Consider the following 15,031-nt stretch of genomic DNA (forward strand, 5'->3'; position numbering starts at 1 on the left):
AATAAATTATAATTTAAAGTATAATAAATTGAAAACCAATTATTTTAAATTGTAGCCTAATAATATATCACAATATTACTTTTTTTTCTGTATTTTTGATCAAATAAATGCAGGCTTGATGAGCAGAAGAAACTTCTTTCAAAAACATTAAAAATAGTAATGTTTCCAAACTTTTGACCTGTACTGTACCTAACCCCCTAACATTTGTAATAATTTATAGGCTAAAACAATTTCTGACTAATTTCATTTTGGGTTAAACGAGGCTAGAGTCTGGCTACTAATGCGGTCAGCTTAAGTGCTTCCAGCCACAATCGATTTATGTAGCTAATATCCAAATTAATTTTGCAACAATAGAAATTCCTTCACTCCAGCTTTTCATCGCACATGTCCAATGCCTCGTGGGGACTGCTGTTCATCCCAGTGCCAAAATCCAGTGTCCAATCCCCTTCTCTGATCCCGCAGATCTCCCGTGGACCTTTTAAAAGCCGCTGAGCACCACTCATCAGTGCGCACTCACTCCAGTCTGCGAGCACTTCCACACCCACAAGAACCTCCTGACTTCAACTTGGTGGCACAGTCTTTGAGATGGCTCTTCAAAGCTCTATTCTACACTTGGCCCACAAGAATCTGCTCCAGGAGTCATGCAAGCAGTTTCTCCGCCAAGCCCGCGGGCTGCACAAGTCCACGGCGAGCGGCTCTCTGGAGATCGCGGCGCACAGTCAGGCGGAACTGAAGGAAGAGAGCGAGGTGAGCCCGGCCGCGGAGGCGCTGAAGGAGACCACAGTGAAGACCCTACAGGAGATGCCCGGACCCAGCACTTTCTCGAACCTCGTTGAGTTCTTCTACCGGGATGGGTTCAGCCGCATCCATGAGATCCAGGTGAGTGGAGACGGTAGATGTCAGATGGGACGCGTTTTAGTTGAAAAGAGCCCTTTGTGTGTTTGCATTTGTATCTACACCTTCAATACGTTCAGTGGAACATACCCAGACGCAAGCATAGACTCGTATGTTTTCATTTAAGATTACATTTGCTTTCTATTTCATTCTCTTCGTGTGCTCTGTATTAACAGTAACTTTACCCTCTGTAACGTTTTATTTTACGAGCTGGCAGAAACAGCAATTTCTGTTGCAAGAATAATACATAAACTTTGATTTGATTGGAACATAGCCAAAATTCGGGGTGTTGAATTACTTTTGGAGTTGCATAAAACAGCGAGTTGAGTCTCCACCCCATCATGAGGGACAGTTACAAAACTGATATATTTCCCAAACCCAGACGCAGTGTAGTAGCTACCCCAGAGTGTAGTCTGGACGATGGGGCGGGGTGACACGTGTCGCTCCGCCTACACCCAATTTAATTGGTTTATTTTACAGCAATCTTATTGGCCTAGACGATTCAAGCCTGAGCAGCCCATTGTTTTATGTACTATTTTGTGAATGATTTGGCCATATTAAAGAACTATTAAAATGCTAACTCTAATCGTGTCTTATTATCGGTTTACCATGGTAATTTTAGTCAAGATCTATTGGCTAATGTTTTATTGTACTTAAGACACAGAATAGAATATATCTGTTTTTATATATATTTTTTTTCACTTTTCAGCACTGCAGGGTTTTTAATTCCCATTGTACGAAAAACAAACAAAAAACAAACAAACAATGGCCAGGGCTTATGTCATTTGGTAGTCTTGTCTTATTTGCCACGTGTGGTTTAAAATAAAATAAAACACACTTTCGGAACTGTGTCTTACTGAAATACAGTGAATTATCATCATTTGTGTAAAATCCTGAGTTTGATTTTATTCACCGATCCTAATGGAAAAATGAAGAAGCATAAATTAATGATGTAAAATTACGGAGCCCTGCATGAAATTCGGAAAATATTGTCTACCATCAGCCTAATAGGCTTTCTTCGGACAGTGAGAAAAATCAGATCGCTGAGGAGACACAGAGGTGCCTTTGTGCTGTTTTAGTAGGAATGGTACAGGGCAGGCGACTTGAGAAGGGGGTGAAATTGGGCAAGCTCACATTGAAGGCTGTATTTGCAAACAGCTTCAAGTATTTGCAAATGGGCCATCTATACCAGGAAATGTCTTCCCATGCATACTGAACAGTTGGCGAATAGCCATACGGTCTTTGAGATATTGTCAGTCAGGAAATGACTAGTGTGAAATGGGAAAATATATTTTAATGCTGTATCACGGTTGTGTTGTCTCCCATATAGCTGTTCTTATTTCACTAATGCATTTAGAGATTAAACGAAAAGCCAGCATTAGAGTACATAAAGTACATCAGTAACAGTAAGTAATCAAACTGATCTAAACAAATGACCGTTAGGACCCAATTACAACTCTCTGCTCTCTACTTTCACTATTTCTGAGGTTTATATTGGCGATGTGTCTGTGACAAGGTTCAAAGGGTGGAAGGAAGAAGACAGGGTCAGCATGTATGGAACTCGTGCTTTTATTTATCTCCAAACAAAACAAAAACGGCGCACACAGTGCATTTACCTTAGTCTACTACAGCACACAGATACAAAGTCCAATAATGACTGCAGTTAATCCTCCTGGGCAGCACGAGTTCCCAGTCCTCTCTCTCTCTTTCTTCCATCTCTCTGGTGGTATTTATGCGACTGATGTACAGCATCGGCCATTCCTCACCCCCCACCCCCTGAGACAGGACTGCTCCAAGCCCCTTGTCCGACGCATCTGTCTGCAATAAAAATGGGAGAGAATCAGAAGAATGCAAGAGCGGCCCGCCACACAGAGCAGCCTTTACCTGGGTGAAAGCCTGCTGGCACTGCTCCGTCCACTGGATCGGATCTGGCGCTTCCTTTTTAGTGAGGTCAGCGGGCTGGTGAGGTCCGAATAATTAGGTACAAATGTTCTATAATATCCCGCCAGCCCCGCCCCAGGATCTGCCTCACCTCCTTTTTGGTCTTCGGTCTCGGACAGGTCGCAACTGCTGCCGTCTTGTCAATTTGGGGACGCACCTGTCTGTGCCCCAAGTGGAAGCCCAGATACCTGACCTCCACACGCCCAACCGCACACTTTTTCGGGTTGGCCGTTAATCTGGCCCCTCTCAGCGACCTCAGAACCGCCTGCAGATGCTGCATATGACACTGCCAGTCATTACTATAGATGATAATGTCATCTAAATAGGCAGCGGCATATGCAGCGTGGGGCCGGAGAATCCGGTTCATGAGGCGCTGAAAAGTTGCAATCCTTGATTATCCTTGAGCCCCGAACAACCCGAAAGGAAGAGTAACGAATTAGTGTAATCCAAATGGTGTTGTGAAAGCTGTTTTTTCTTTAATAAAGGAGGTAAGGGGATCTGCCAATATCCTTTCGTTAAATCCAGTGTCGAGTAAAATCGAGCAGTACCCAGCCGATCAAGCAATTCGTCAATCCGCGGCATTGGATATGCACCGAATTTCAACACAACATTTATCTTGCGATAATCCCCCCAGAATCGGATCGAGCTGTCCGTTTTAGGTACCAAAACTATCGGGCTCGCCCAATCACTGTTTGATTCCTCCATTACTCCCATCTCTAGCATCGCCTCTAATTCAGACTGAACTACCTTTTTTTGTATTCAGGTAATCGTGCACTACCACACCCGGCTCTGTCTCAATTTGGTGATGAATGAGGTCCGTTCGACCTGGCAGGGGCGAGAACACATCTGCAAATTCTGTTTGCAACATGGCTATATCAGTGAGCTGGGAGGGCGAGAGGTGATCTCCACCTGGGGCCAGAGCAAGAGATTGGTTCTTAGTGCTCACTGCTGGCACGAGATCCTCCTCTCACCGCCATCGCCAGCATCACTGACTCCACCTCATTCCATTTTTTTAAGGAGATTGAGATGGTAAATCTGATGTGCACCGCTCCTGTCTATTCGTACCACCTCATAACTGTGACTTCCAACTCGCCGCGTGACCTTGAAGAGTCCTTGCCACTTCACGAGTAATTTTGAACTAGAGGTTGGGATTAATACGAGCACTTTATCTCCCGGTGCAAACTTGCGTAATCTGGTTCCCCGGTTGTATAGCTGGCTTTGTTTGTCCTCAGCCTGTAACAAATTATCCATGGAGAGCCGCCCCAAAGTTTTGTTCTTAGTTCCAGGACATACTGAATTTTATTTTTACTGTCCGAAGGTCCGTCCTCCCAAGCCTTTCTCAGGACGTATAACACCCCGCGGGGCTGAGGCCCATAGAGAAGCTCAAAAGGGGAAAACACCGTGCAGGCTTGCGGGACCTCGCGCACAGCAAACAAGAGGGGTTCCAGCCATTTGTCCCACTCGCCACAGTGTCTAATGTAGCTAAGCCTAAACTCAGCCTTAAAAAAAATCCATTGGAAGTAAAAAAACATTTAAATTACTAGTGCAAGCTATAAATGATTCAGATCCATGTTAATCAAGTTTACAAATCTTCTTGTAGACGGAGCATTCGCAGAAGTATGGGAAGATCTTTAAATCTCGATTTGGACCTCAGCTGGTGGTGTCCATCGCTGACAGAGACTTGGTGGCACATGTTCTCAGGTCTGAAGGTGTGACTCCTCAGAGAGGCAACATGGAGTCCTGGAAGGAGTACAGAGATATGAGGGGAAGATCCACTGGACTCATCTCAGCGTAAGTACCGACTGCTTTCTCAACGGTAGAGGTTCAAATCTGGGCTAGTAACCGTTTGTCAATTTGGATTCAAATGTTACACTCCATTCAAAAGTTTGGGATCAATAAGACTTTTGATACTTTTATTCAGAAAGGACAGATTAAATTGATCCAAGTTGGCAGTAAAAACTTTTACATTGTTACAAAAAAAAATCTATTCCAGTAAATGCTGTTCTTTTGAACTTTCTATTCGTCAACGAATCCTTAAATAAAGGACCACAATAATAAGAAATGTTTCTTGAGCACTTAATCAGGATATTAGAATGATTTCTGAAGAATCATATGAGACTGAAGACTGGAATAACGATGCTGAAAATTCAGCTTTGCATCACAGGAATAAATTATTTAGCTAACAGGGAACGTTGTGGCAAGGTTCTCTAAAAGTTAGGAACAAACGTTTTTCCAGTAATATTAAGAAAAAATTTGTTCAAAGTTATCTGGCCTTAAATAATGTTCTCAAAAAGGTGTCACACAAACATTTTTTGGGTCACAGGCAAAATGTAGATTAGGGTCCAATTCTCACTATTAACTAACTATTAACTATGACTTTTGACTGCTTATTAATAGTTAGCAAGGTAGTTGTTAAGTTTAGATTTTGGGTAGGATTAAGGGTTGTTGAATATGGTCATGCAGAATAAGGCATTAAAATTTGCTTTATAAATACTAATAAACAGCCAAAATCTTAGTAATAGGCATGCTAATAAGCAACTAGTTAATTATGAGAATTAACTAACACCTTAAACTAAATTGTTACCCTTTTTTAACATTATTTTTACCTGAAACATTAGGTTGGGTGAACGTTTTTTAAATGTTACTAGTTTCTAAATGTTAAGAGAACACAGACAATGGAAACGTTCCCTTAATGTTTGCATAACCAAGAAAAAAGCAGTTTTTAAAATATTTAAAAAACTGGATATTTTAAAGAAATAACATTTTTATAACTTAATGGGAACGTTAGCAAAACGTTTAGAACATATTTTTGTTAGCTGTATGGGTACATTTTAAATTACATTAAAATACAAAATAGTTATTTTAAATTGTGATAATATGTCACAATATTACTGTTTTTACTGTATTTTTAATCAAATAAATGCAGGAGATTTCTTTTATAAACATTAAACATTCTTACAGACCCCAAACTTTTAGAAGGTATTACAGGTAAATGACACATTAGTAATGTCAATATGTTAATTTTGATTCCTGTCTGTGCTAACAAATATCCGATGATTTCTCTGTCCAGCGAGGGTGATGAGTGGCTGAAGATGCGCAGTGTTCTGCGACAGCTGATTATGCGGCCCAAAGATGTGTATGTTTTCTCATCTGATGTTAATGATGTGGTGGTTGACCTGGTGAAAAGAGTGAAGACACTGCGCAGCCAGCAGGACGATGGCCAGACTGTCCTTAACATCAATGACCTGTTCTTCAAATATGCCATGGAAGGTGAGCTTGAGGGCATTGTGTGTGTGTGTGTGTGTGTGTGTGTGTGTGTTGTGTTTCTGTGGAAAAATGTAGTTGTTATGTACTAAAGGTGCCCTGGTCTGATATATTACATTTTACACTCATGATTTGATTAGAGGACAGGATTTGGATTTCAGTCAACATCAGGGTTTTCCTTTCATAGGGGTTTGATTTCCGCTACCCTTAACTTGGGGATTTGTTTTTTAATTAAGAGGAGAATCAGGTATCATAGTGGCCTTTCTAGAAAGGAATATGAGGGCTTTGTATAAATGAAATTAGATCCAGCTAAGGAGTTTGAGTCTTGGGGCCCTATTTTAACGGTCTAAGCAAATGGTCTAAAGCGCAGGGTGCAAGTTCACTTAGGGCATGTCCGAATCCACTTTTGCTAGTTTAACGATGGGAAAAATGGTCAGCGCGCCAGGCTCATTGTCCCTATTCTCTTAATGAGTAATGGGTTTGTTTTGGGATTTAAACCAATCAGTTAAACCAATCAGAGTCTCATCTCCCATTCCCTTTAAATGCCAGTTGCGCTCGCCCATGGCAGATGATTGCTATTTACATGACGGAATTTGATAGTGGAAAGACCAAAGCCGTCTCCAGAGCGCAAATGGATCTGCTCGTGCGCGAGGTAAAAGTGCGCAAGCAGACCATCTATGGACAAGCCAGATTCCGCCATATCTTTATGTGCACAATAATAATCTTTTACATTGTAATCCTTTTAATTTTAATTTTTGGCATGTTTGTGTGCTGCTGTGAGTCCCTGTGTGTTTAATAAGCAGAATGTACGCGCGTTGTGGACCCGCCTATAGGCGCACATTACTAACGCGCTCTTTGAATAACAACAAAAAATATTGCGCCATTGACTTTAGACCAGGTTTCAGTTGGTCAATGGTGCAGTCTATTTCAGTTGCCTCAAAATAGCAACGTGCCAACAATGCGCCAGAACACACCGCACAGATGCATTTGCTATTTAAACAACATAGCACAGGACGTGAAAATGATAACTGCGTCGGACTGAAACTAGCAAAAAAAACACTTGCATCGCGCTTGGCCCTGCATTGCGCCGGGTGTAAGATAGGGCCCTTGGTGTTAATCAGATGTTCCACCAAATGAGGGTTTTGGGATTTGGAATTTATAATACAGTATTTTTTTGTCATATTTTCACATTTATTTAAATAGTGCTTTATACAATAAACAGTGTAAAATAACCGTCAGTGTTGCAAAGTTAATCGATGATAAAAAAACCTTCTATTTTAACAATAAAGCAGCTCTACAAAAGACAATAGTGTAAGGGGTTTTACAGTCAAAGACCAAGAACCAGATATGATGAATGAATACCCAGAGTCAGAATTATAATAAATTAAAGATTTACTGAAGATAGTTTGCAGTTTCATCAGCAGAAGTCAGCTTCAAGATTTACACAGGAGTTCGTAGGCCGCCTCGCTTACAGTTACAGATCACAGCAATTCAACTTCAATTTACAATAGTGTCATTATTGCATTCTGAATATTAATGGTCTTTTATTTGTCTTTTGTTGCTGTTAAAGAAAACCGCCAACTAAATTCTTACATAGCCCTCTGATCAGCCCTCTCTAGTTTGAGAGTTTGTAGATTTCACCAAAACAGTAGACTGAAGATTCAGGTCAGATTCAAATTAACACATGAAAACCTTAGCAAGTAATTGATTTTAATTGTAGGTGATAATTTTCAATAGGCAAAGCACATACATGTGAAACAATATGATACAAAAATCACCCAGTTTAAATGTTTAACTCTTTCTTAGGTGTTGCAACCATTTTGTACGAGACTCGCCTGGGCTGCTTGGAGAATGAAATTCCCACGATGAGTCAAGAGTACATTGCTGCACTGCACCTCATGTTCAGCTCTTTTAAGACCACCATGTATGCCGGTGCCATTCCTAAATGGCTGCGTCCCATAATTCCCAAACCCTGGGAGGAATTCTGCAGCTCATGGGACGGACTCTTTAAATTCAGTAAGAGCAGAGGGAACCGTGGTGGGGTTCAGTGTCATTGTGACAAAGTTGGTCTTCTACAACTCAGTTCACTATATTTTTTAAAAAAGTTTGTACAAATGTGTGTTTTAGGCCAGATCCACGTGGACAAGAGGCTTTCAGAGATCAAAAAGAAGATGAATAAAGGTGAAGAGATTAAAGGAGGGTTGCTGACTCACATGCTGGTCACCAGAGAGATGAATCTAGAGGAGATCTACGCAAACATGACTGAAATGCTTCTGGCTGGAGTGGACACGGTAAGAACCTGTCCAAGGGCCGTTGGGAAGGGGATAAGACGTCAGCGCTTCTCAGCTTGTGGTTCATGACTCATATTTTAGGGCATTCGAAGCTTTTTACTTCTGGCTTTTTAAAATCAAAAACTGTTGTTTGTAACAGAGCTTATTTTCTGCAATAATCCAAAAGCCAGTGAAAAAAATCCCATTGGGTTTTTGTCGAGGGAACTTCCGGGTGTGACTACAAAAATATGTCATCACTACTATGTCACACTCATCTGACACTTGGTAGACACTTAGTTCCAATGTTGGCTGGCCAAATTAATCAAGTAATACACTGTTTCTCATGCCTTCTGTAAAGTAATGCTGCAATATCTCCAAGCAGTGAATGTGTGTGTGTGGTGATTCAAGAGTCCAGAGCACATTGTGTTTTGAGACAGATGGAAAAACGGTTGAATTTAATTTTGATGATAAACAAACCTTCTCATGAGTCTCAGGCGCCTCTTCCCGTGAACTCTTTTCAAATGGTCAGATCGTAACGGGTGTCCAAGGTCTCCATGGAAACCTCAGTGTTCACCTGACCTCACGCTGACCTCTCCCCATTCGTCTCACCCACAATAAACAAGACCCGCCAAGACTCTCCCATTTCGCTGACGTGTCTGCTGGCGTCCTCTTCCCTTTGATCTTTCCTATCTTTTTCTTTCAGCCGTAGGATCAGATTAGCAATCGTGAGCCAAAACCGGTCATGTAATCGTTCCCTGTCTCTCTGTTCACCTCTATGAGGCAAGGTGCCTGTTATGGGTTAATGCTTAATAAAGGAACCAGTCACCCAAAAAGAAAAGGGTGAGGTTTGTGATCACTAGAGCTGAACACACATGACAGCAGCATTTTTAATGATGAATGGAGGGAAGCATGGCAGGTGTTTCATTACAGGATGAAGGAGAGTGAGTGTGTGTGTGTGTGTGTGTGTGTGTGTGTGTGTGTGTGTGTGTGTGTGTGTGTGTGTGTGTGTGTGTGTGTGTGTGTGTTGCGGGTTATGGTATCAGTGGTACATTTACCTTTTTAAGAGTCCTTTTTAACATTTTTTTAACAGTCAAATTGTCTTGTTATTATTCTAATTGAATGTTAACAATCAAATGAAACCAGCATTAACAAATTCGCACTGCCAGATGTAAAGTGGCACAGAGGCTGCATCTGAATTGGCATTTAGATGAATTTTCACTCCAATTACAATTTCATAATAAGTAATGTTATGGTGAATGTATTAAATATAAAATTGTGAATGAAGAAATATGAAATTATGGGAAATAATATATGGGGAAATTAAACTAAAACTGCCCATAAGTGGTGGCAAGTCACTGTCTTAATGAGTGAGTCATTGAATCATTCATTCAACCAATTTGTTTAAAATGGCTGATTCATTCTATTAGGAACAATGCAAGTGTGAGACATTAAATCAGTCATTAAACTGAGTTGATGAAAAAAGTAAATTTATTCAGTAAAGAAACACTGTGCAACAGACGTGCAACAGTGCTACTGTAGTTTTGGAACTATTTTAGTTGCTGAAATAGAGCAAAAACAAGCAATATTGTGTCTAAAATGTGACTTCTTGTTTATTGAACTCTTGTATAAATCAATATCACATATGCATCATGCTCATACTTAGGAAAAACAACAAGCTTATCATATGTTATAAATAAAACCATAACTAAATACAGGGGCATTTTCCCCCATATCTTGAATTATGGGGGGATTTTTATTCATTTTGATGGCATTTTGCACCTAGAGTTGATATTACTAATCTCTAATAAGTCTTGAAATTTTGTACTCTTTTACTCTCTGCAGACCTCTTTCACACTGTCATGGAGCACATACCTTCTGGCAAGACATCCCACAATACAGCAGGAGATTTTTGAGGAAGTGGACAGAGTGCTGGGTGGGCGCGTCCCAACTGGAGAGGATGTTGCTTATCTGCCCCTTATTAGAGGGCTTGTCAAAGAGACGCTCAGGTAATCTATGCCCACCACTGTTAAAAGGCCCAAAAATTAAATTCTGGTCATTTATATAGTAATCAAGAAATGAACACTATTAGATCAAGAGTTCTGCAGAATGCATGGTTTTGTTACATAAACACTTTTTTAATCCCTCCGTCTCTTTAACACTTGCAGGCTTTTCCCTGTTCTCCCTGGAAACGGACGCGTTACACAGGATGATCTGATCGTCGGAGGTTATTTCATCCCTAAAGGGGTAAGAGCATATATATCATGCCCGTGCCATAAACATGTTAAAACTTGCCCCTGTAAAGTAGAGAACTGCTTCATGCCTTCATGTCTTTCCTGCAGTTCTAGATTTATAAATTACCTTGACCTAGATAGGATGTGCCTAGAAAAAAACACACACACTTGACTTGTATTTCACTGTGTTAATCGCGTTAAAAAGATGACATGGTTGTTCTACAATAAGTGAATAACCCACTAGGGGGCCTAAAATCACAAACTATCAATAGAATAGCTATTCAATCATTAAATAAAAATCATTAACCAACAACTTCCTTTGTTCGCAGACTCAGCTGGCTCTGTGTCATTACTCCACCTCAATGGATGAGGAGAACTTTGTCCGTCCCGGAGAATTCCGTCCAGATCGCTGGATCCGCAAGGATGCCTCTGACCGCGTCGACAACTTCGGCTCCATCCCGTTTGGCTACGGCATCCGCAGCTGCATCGGGAGGAGAATAGCTGAGCTTGAGATGCATCTGGCTCTCACACAGGTGTGTGTTTGTAAATGTGTCTCAAGTCAACATTAAGCAAGATCCAAACCATAACAGTACTATTGTTCATGGACCCTACCAAAAGAAGGGCGACGGGGGTTATTTTTAAGTCTATTTATAAATGTCTAAAATCTTACAATTAGTCTATTATTTTTTTTTATTAATAAAATGAATTCATAATCTGTGTTTATATCTATAAACTTTTATCCCAGAACTTCTGTTATTATTTGATATTTGCAACACAGAAATAGCTATATAGTAGTTGAAGCTGTTTGTGAAGCTGCTCCAGACATCTTACATGACCACTGCTCTCTCTGGCTCAGTGGTAGCGCGAAAGCAGATTTAAATATTTCGGTGTGATCGTAATTTCCAAGGTTTAATATACATACTGAAGCGGAATCATTGTCATTTAGGAATAAGATCGCATGTGTGTTTGAATCAAGATCGCAATATTTTAATTATTAATTAGGCATACATATGGGACAATAGCCTATGTATTTTTGTATGTCATATCATATGTGTACCAGACCTAAAAGGTTACTCCTGTCATATATGTGACTTGTAATTCCCTTGTCTAATGGTGTACTGATGTTCTTCTCTATCACAGCTCCTGCAGAAGTTCCACATTGAGGTGTCTTCCCAGACCACTGATGTGCGTGCTAAGACTCATGGCCTGCTCTGTCCAGGAGCACCCATCAACCTTAGATTTGTGGACCGAAAGTAATCTGTCATTACACTATGTATTTGTCACGGTGACACAACCATCTATCAGCCCATCGTCACCAGATCAGCACGCTCCGCCCACTCGTTCACTCTCCCCGGACTACTCCCACTGCGCAATGTGACGTCGTAGTGACGTCTTTTCTATGTAATTTTTGGACGTCCAATTTCGGTCCACTGAAGGGGTTGTTTTGTAACGCCGGGCGACGTCTTTTTTCGACGTCTAATGTTGATGTTCGTAGGACCTCCGTGTAAGGGTTATTTATAGTCCAAATGTGGTCGTTTGTGGACGCCTTTTCAACATCAAATTTAGACTAATTTTAGATGTCGTTTTTATACAACTTCTATATCTGTAGTCTCATGTTTCAAAAGGGTGGAGGACATGTTGTCTGTACCATGTATTTACATTTACGTTGCAAGCGTCAACGCTCTACTGTTTGAGCTACAGCTTTACACCTTTGTATGTGTCTCCAGTTATCACCTGCTGCTGAGACAATCAAATGGAGTTTTTGGAAAATGATCTTAAATAATTATAAATAATCTGTAATATGTATTAATCATGTTGATAACAACAATGTTGATATTTGTAAATAAAAAAATATTACATATTAATCATGTACATTTTCTGCACCTGTCATAGACGTCCAAATGACGTCCAAAAGAATTACCCAGTTCAAAGGTCAAATGTTGTACGTCAATATGACGTCTAAGTTGGGTCATGGTTGGAAGTCCAAATAGTGGACCTAGTTTGAACGTTGAATAGATGTCCAAAATTGGTCATGGACCGACGGACCCAGTATAGACATGATCTGCACGTCTATCCGAAGTCCAATGTATAGTGGGCTGATTCAACGCACCCGCACCCGCAGACTGTGTGCATTGCACTTCGTTTTTTTGCCAGCAGAACATTTTTGTACACAGTTGGAGATGCAGAGAATATCCGCTCTTTACGAATTGTGTACCTGTCTTTAAAAAAAAAGTGTTCATCACCTTCCCTGGCCACAGAGCAATTTGTACTATTAAACAGGGTTTTTAAGCCAGTTAAGACCGTAAGCCCCGCTCGTTGTGTTGGCTTGCTGTGCCATTCCCCTCCTATGGACTGGATACGTGCGCCATTCTTGCTCCAGTTGAGTTCCCCTTTAGCCAAACCCTGTTGAGTTCTTCCACACCCCTTCAGCATTGGACATGGCGGAGCGTCCGATGCTAGGCCTACCACTCATATGCACTGGTGGAACTTGTGCTAGGCTGGGTCCATATGTTGTGATCCCTATGGCGATCCCATATGTGTATTCTCCATGGTACGGCACCCTGAGGCAAGCCCGTGTCTTTCCCTTGGCAGAGCTTGCCCTGCCGTCACTGACGGTTGAGTCTCCCCCTGTTATAGTCTGGAGCCACCTCAGAGACATTCCATATGACTGGCCGATAATTCGGCCAGTCCATATGTGTATCCTCCACATGTTACCTCCCTACGGGCTGGATGTGGCTTCCGTAGCGTCCCTCCTTCCATCGAAAGGGCACGCTTTCCCAAGTCTAACTGAGTGGGTCTTGCGGAACAGCAGTGACTTCCCTGGCCTAAGTTCTGTCCTATCTCCACCTCAATAATGCGGGGGGTCAGGAGGCTTCTGTCTAGGCACTGGAAGGTGGCAGCACTAGTGACGTTTTAATGGGGATCCCAATCAGCATGGTACGTCCGACTACGTCGAACGTGACCGAACTGAAAGGGAACGTCTCGGTTACGTATGTAACCCTCGTTCCTTGAAGGAGGGAACGGAGACGTAGTCCCGTCGCCACTACTGCTGGACCACCGCTGACTCTGGGCTCTGCTCAGCTCCTCAGCGAAAAACAAGTGGCGCGTGCATCTGCTTCCGTGTTTATACCCACACTGCGGGGCGGAGCGCGAAATGCAAATCTCGCACGCCAATGTGCATTGGCTCATTTTATCAATACTCGAAGATGACAGGCTCCCTAAGCGATCCCTAATTGATCCCAATCAGTACGGTACGTCCGACTATGTCTCCTTTCCTTCCTTCAGGGAATGAGGGTTACATGCATGACCGAGACAATCTTCAATTTATCGTTATGGAACCGATTTAAGCGCAGCTGATTAGTTCGGTCCATTCAAGTCAGGTGTTGGACTTTAATCTCCACTTTTCTAAGTGGCCTTTATGGAACAACCCTCTGCACCTGTGATCATCATATTCCACCAAGCTAAGTCACAGTGCAACTGCTTGAATTTCACATTCACCCTTCCACGACCAGTGTTTGTTCCCTGTATCCTATTAATAAACTTTGTTTATACGATCACCTGTCTGTTCTCTTCTGTTGTGTGACAGTATTCATGTAAACCATAATTCACACTGTGCTTCTTGAAGTCCAAAGATGTAATTGCGTATAATAGTGCCTAACATTTTTATTAGATTATTGTTAGTTTTCTTGTTTGAATATTTATAGCCAATCAGCTGACCAAATATTTTTTAAATGTTTAAACAGACACTATTTTATGGAGTTGGATAAATATACGAATTATTTGAAGAATTTTCTTCATATGCATTTACATCATACTAGCAGTGTAACTTTTTCTTGTAGTTTTTTGTTTTTGTTTCACTCTGCCTTAAAATCATTGTGAAAGACCTTGTATATAGTTGTTTTACTATTAAATTAGCTTTAGTGCTAAGCTCATTATTTAAAATTGTACACTTATGTGCAATCAAAGATTTCTAGCTTACAAGCAGGAAATTCCTAAAGCAAACATGAGGGAGTAAATCCTATTACAACTACAAAGCTACTTTAGAAGATCATGCTAATATCCTGTCCAGTGGATACTAATATTAAATATTGTTTAAAGAAAACACATCTAATCACAACAATGCCCATCTTTATTTCAGTGTGGCTATCTAATTTGATATTTAAGAGTGATGATATTGTGTTGGTTCCACTAAAACTCTGTGATGGAAAAGATTGTTTAGTATTATTTATTAAATGATCATTTTTGTATTTGCATTGTATGGTCTGAAAACTGAATTGTGAAGCGTTACACGGACCGGGAAGTACTACATTGTGTGAAATTTGGAAGTTTTTGATATGTGGAAACAAAATACAAAAACATTTTGTATGAATAAATTACACTTAACTAATTCATATTTTGTTTGTTCTGTTCAAAACAAAAACATAATAATCA

General features: G+C 40.9%; 1 protein-coding gene across 1 annotated transcript; it reads left to right on the forward strand.

The window, feature by feature from the left end:
- The first annotated feature begins 507 nt into the window (after positions 1-507).
- On the forward strand, positions 508-14,153 carry cyp27c1 (cytochrome P450, family 27, subfamily C, polypeptide 1). The gene is made up of 9 exons (XM_081380425.1): positions 508-879; positions 4,436-4,626; positions 5,906-6,105; positions 7,906-8,115; positions 8,227-8,390; positions 10,212-10,375; positions 10,535-10,613; positions 10,930-11,133; positions 11,741-14,153. The coding sequence occupies exons 1-9, from the start codon at positions 586-588 to the stop codon at positions 11,855-11,857; spliced, it is 1,623 nt and encodes a 540-aa protein (XP_081236551.1). The 5' UTR covers positions 508-585; the 3' UTR covers positions 11,858-14,153.
- The last annotated feature ends 878 nt before the right edge of the window (positions 14,154-15,031 follow it).

The sequence above is a fragment of the Scardinius erythrophthalmus genome (genome assembly GCF_964197995.2).
Source record: "Scardinius erythrophthalmus genome assembly, chromosome: 12".
NCBI classification, from domain to species: Eukaryota; Metazoa; Chordata; class Actinopteri; order Cypriniformes; family Leuciscidae; genus Scardinius; species Scardinius erythrophthalmus.

Bases quoted from the DNA above. Each gene is read 5' to 3' on its own strand.
- cyp27c1 (XM_081380425.1), top strand. From the start codon at position 586: ATGGCTCTTCAAAGCTCTATTCTACACTTGGCCCACAAGAATCTGCTC. The intron at 880-4,435 runs GTGAGTGGAGAC...ATCTTCTTGTAG, and splicing joins GCCGCATCCATGAGATCCAG to ACGGAGCATTCGCAGAAGTA. The intron at 11,134-11,740 runs GTGTGTGTTTGT...TCTCTATCACAG, and splicing joins TGCATCTGGCTCTCACACAG to CTCCTGCAGAAGTTCCACAT.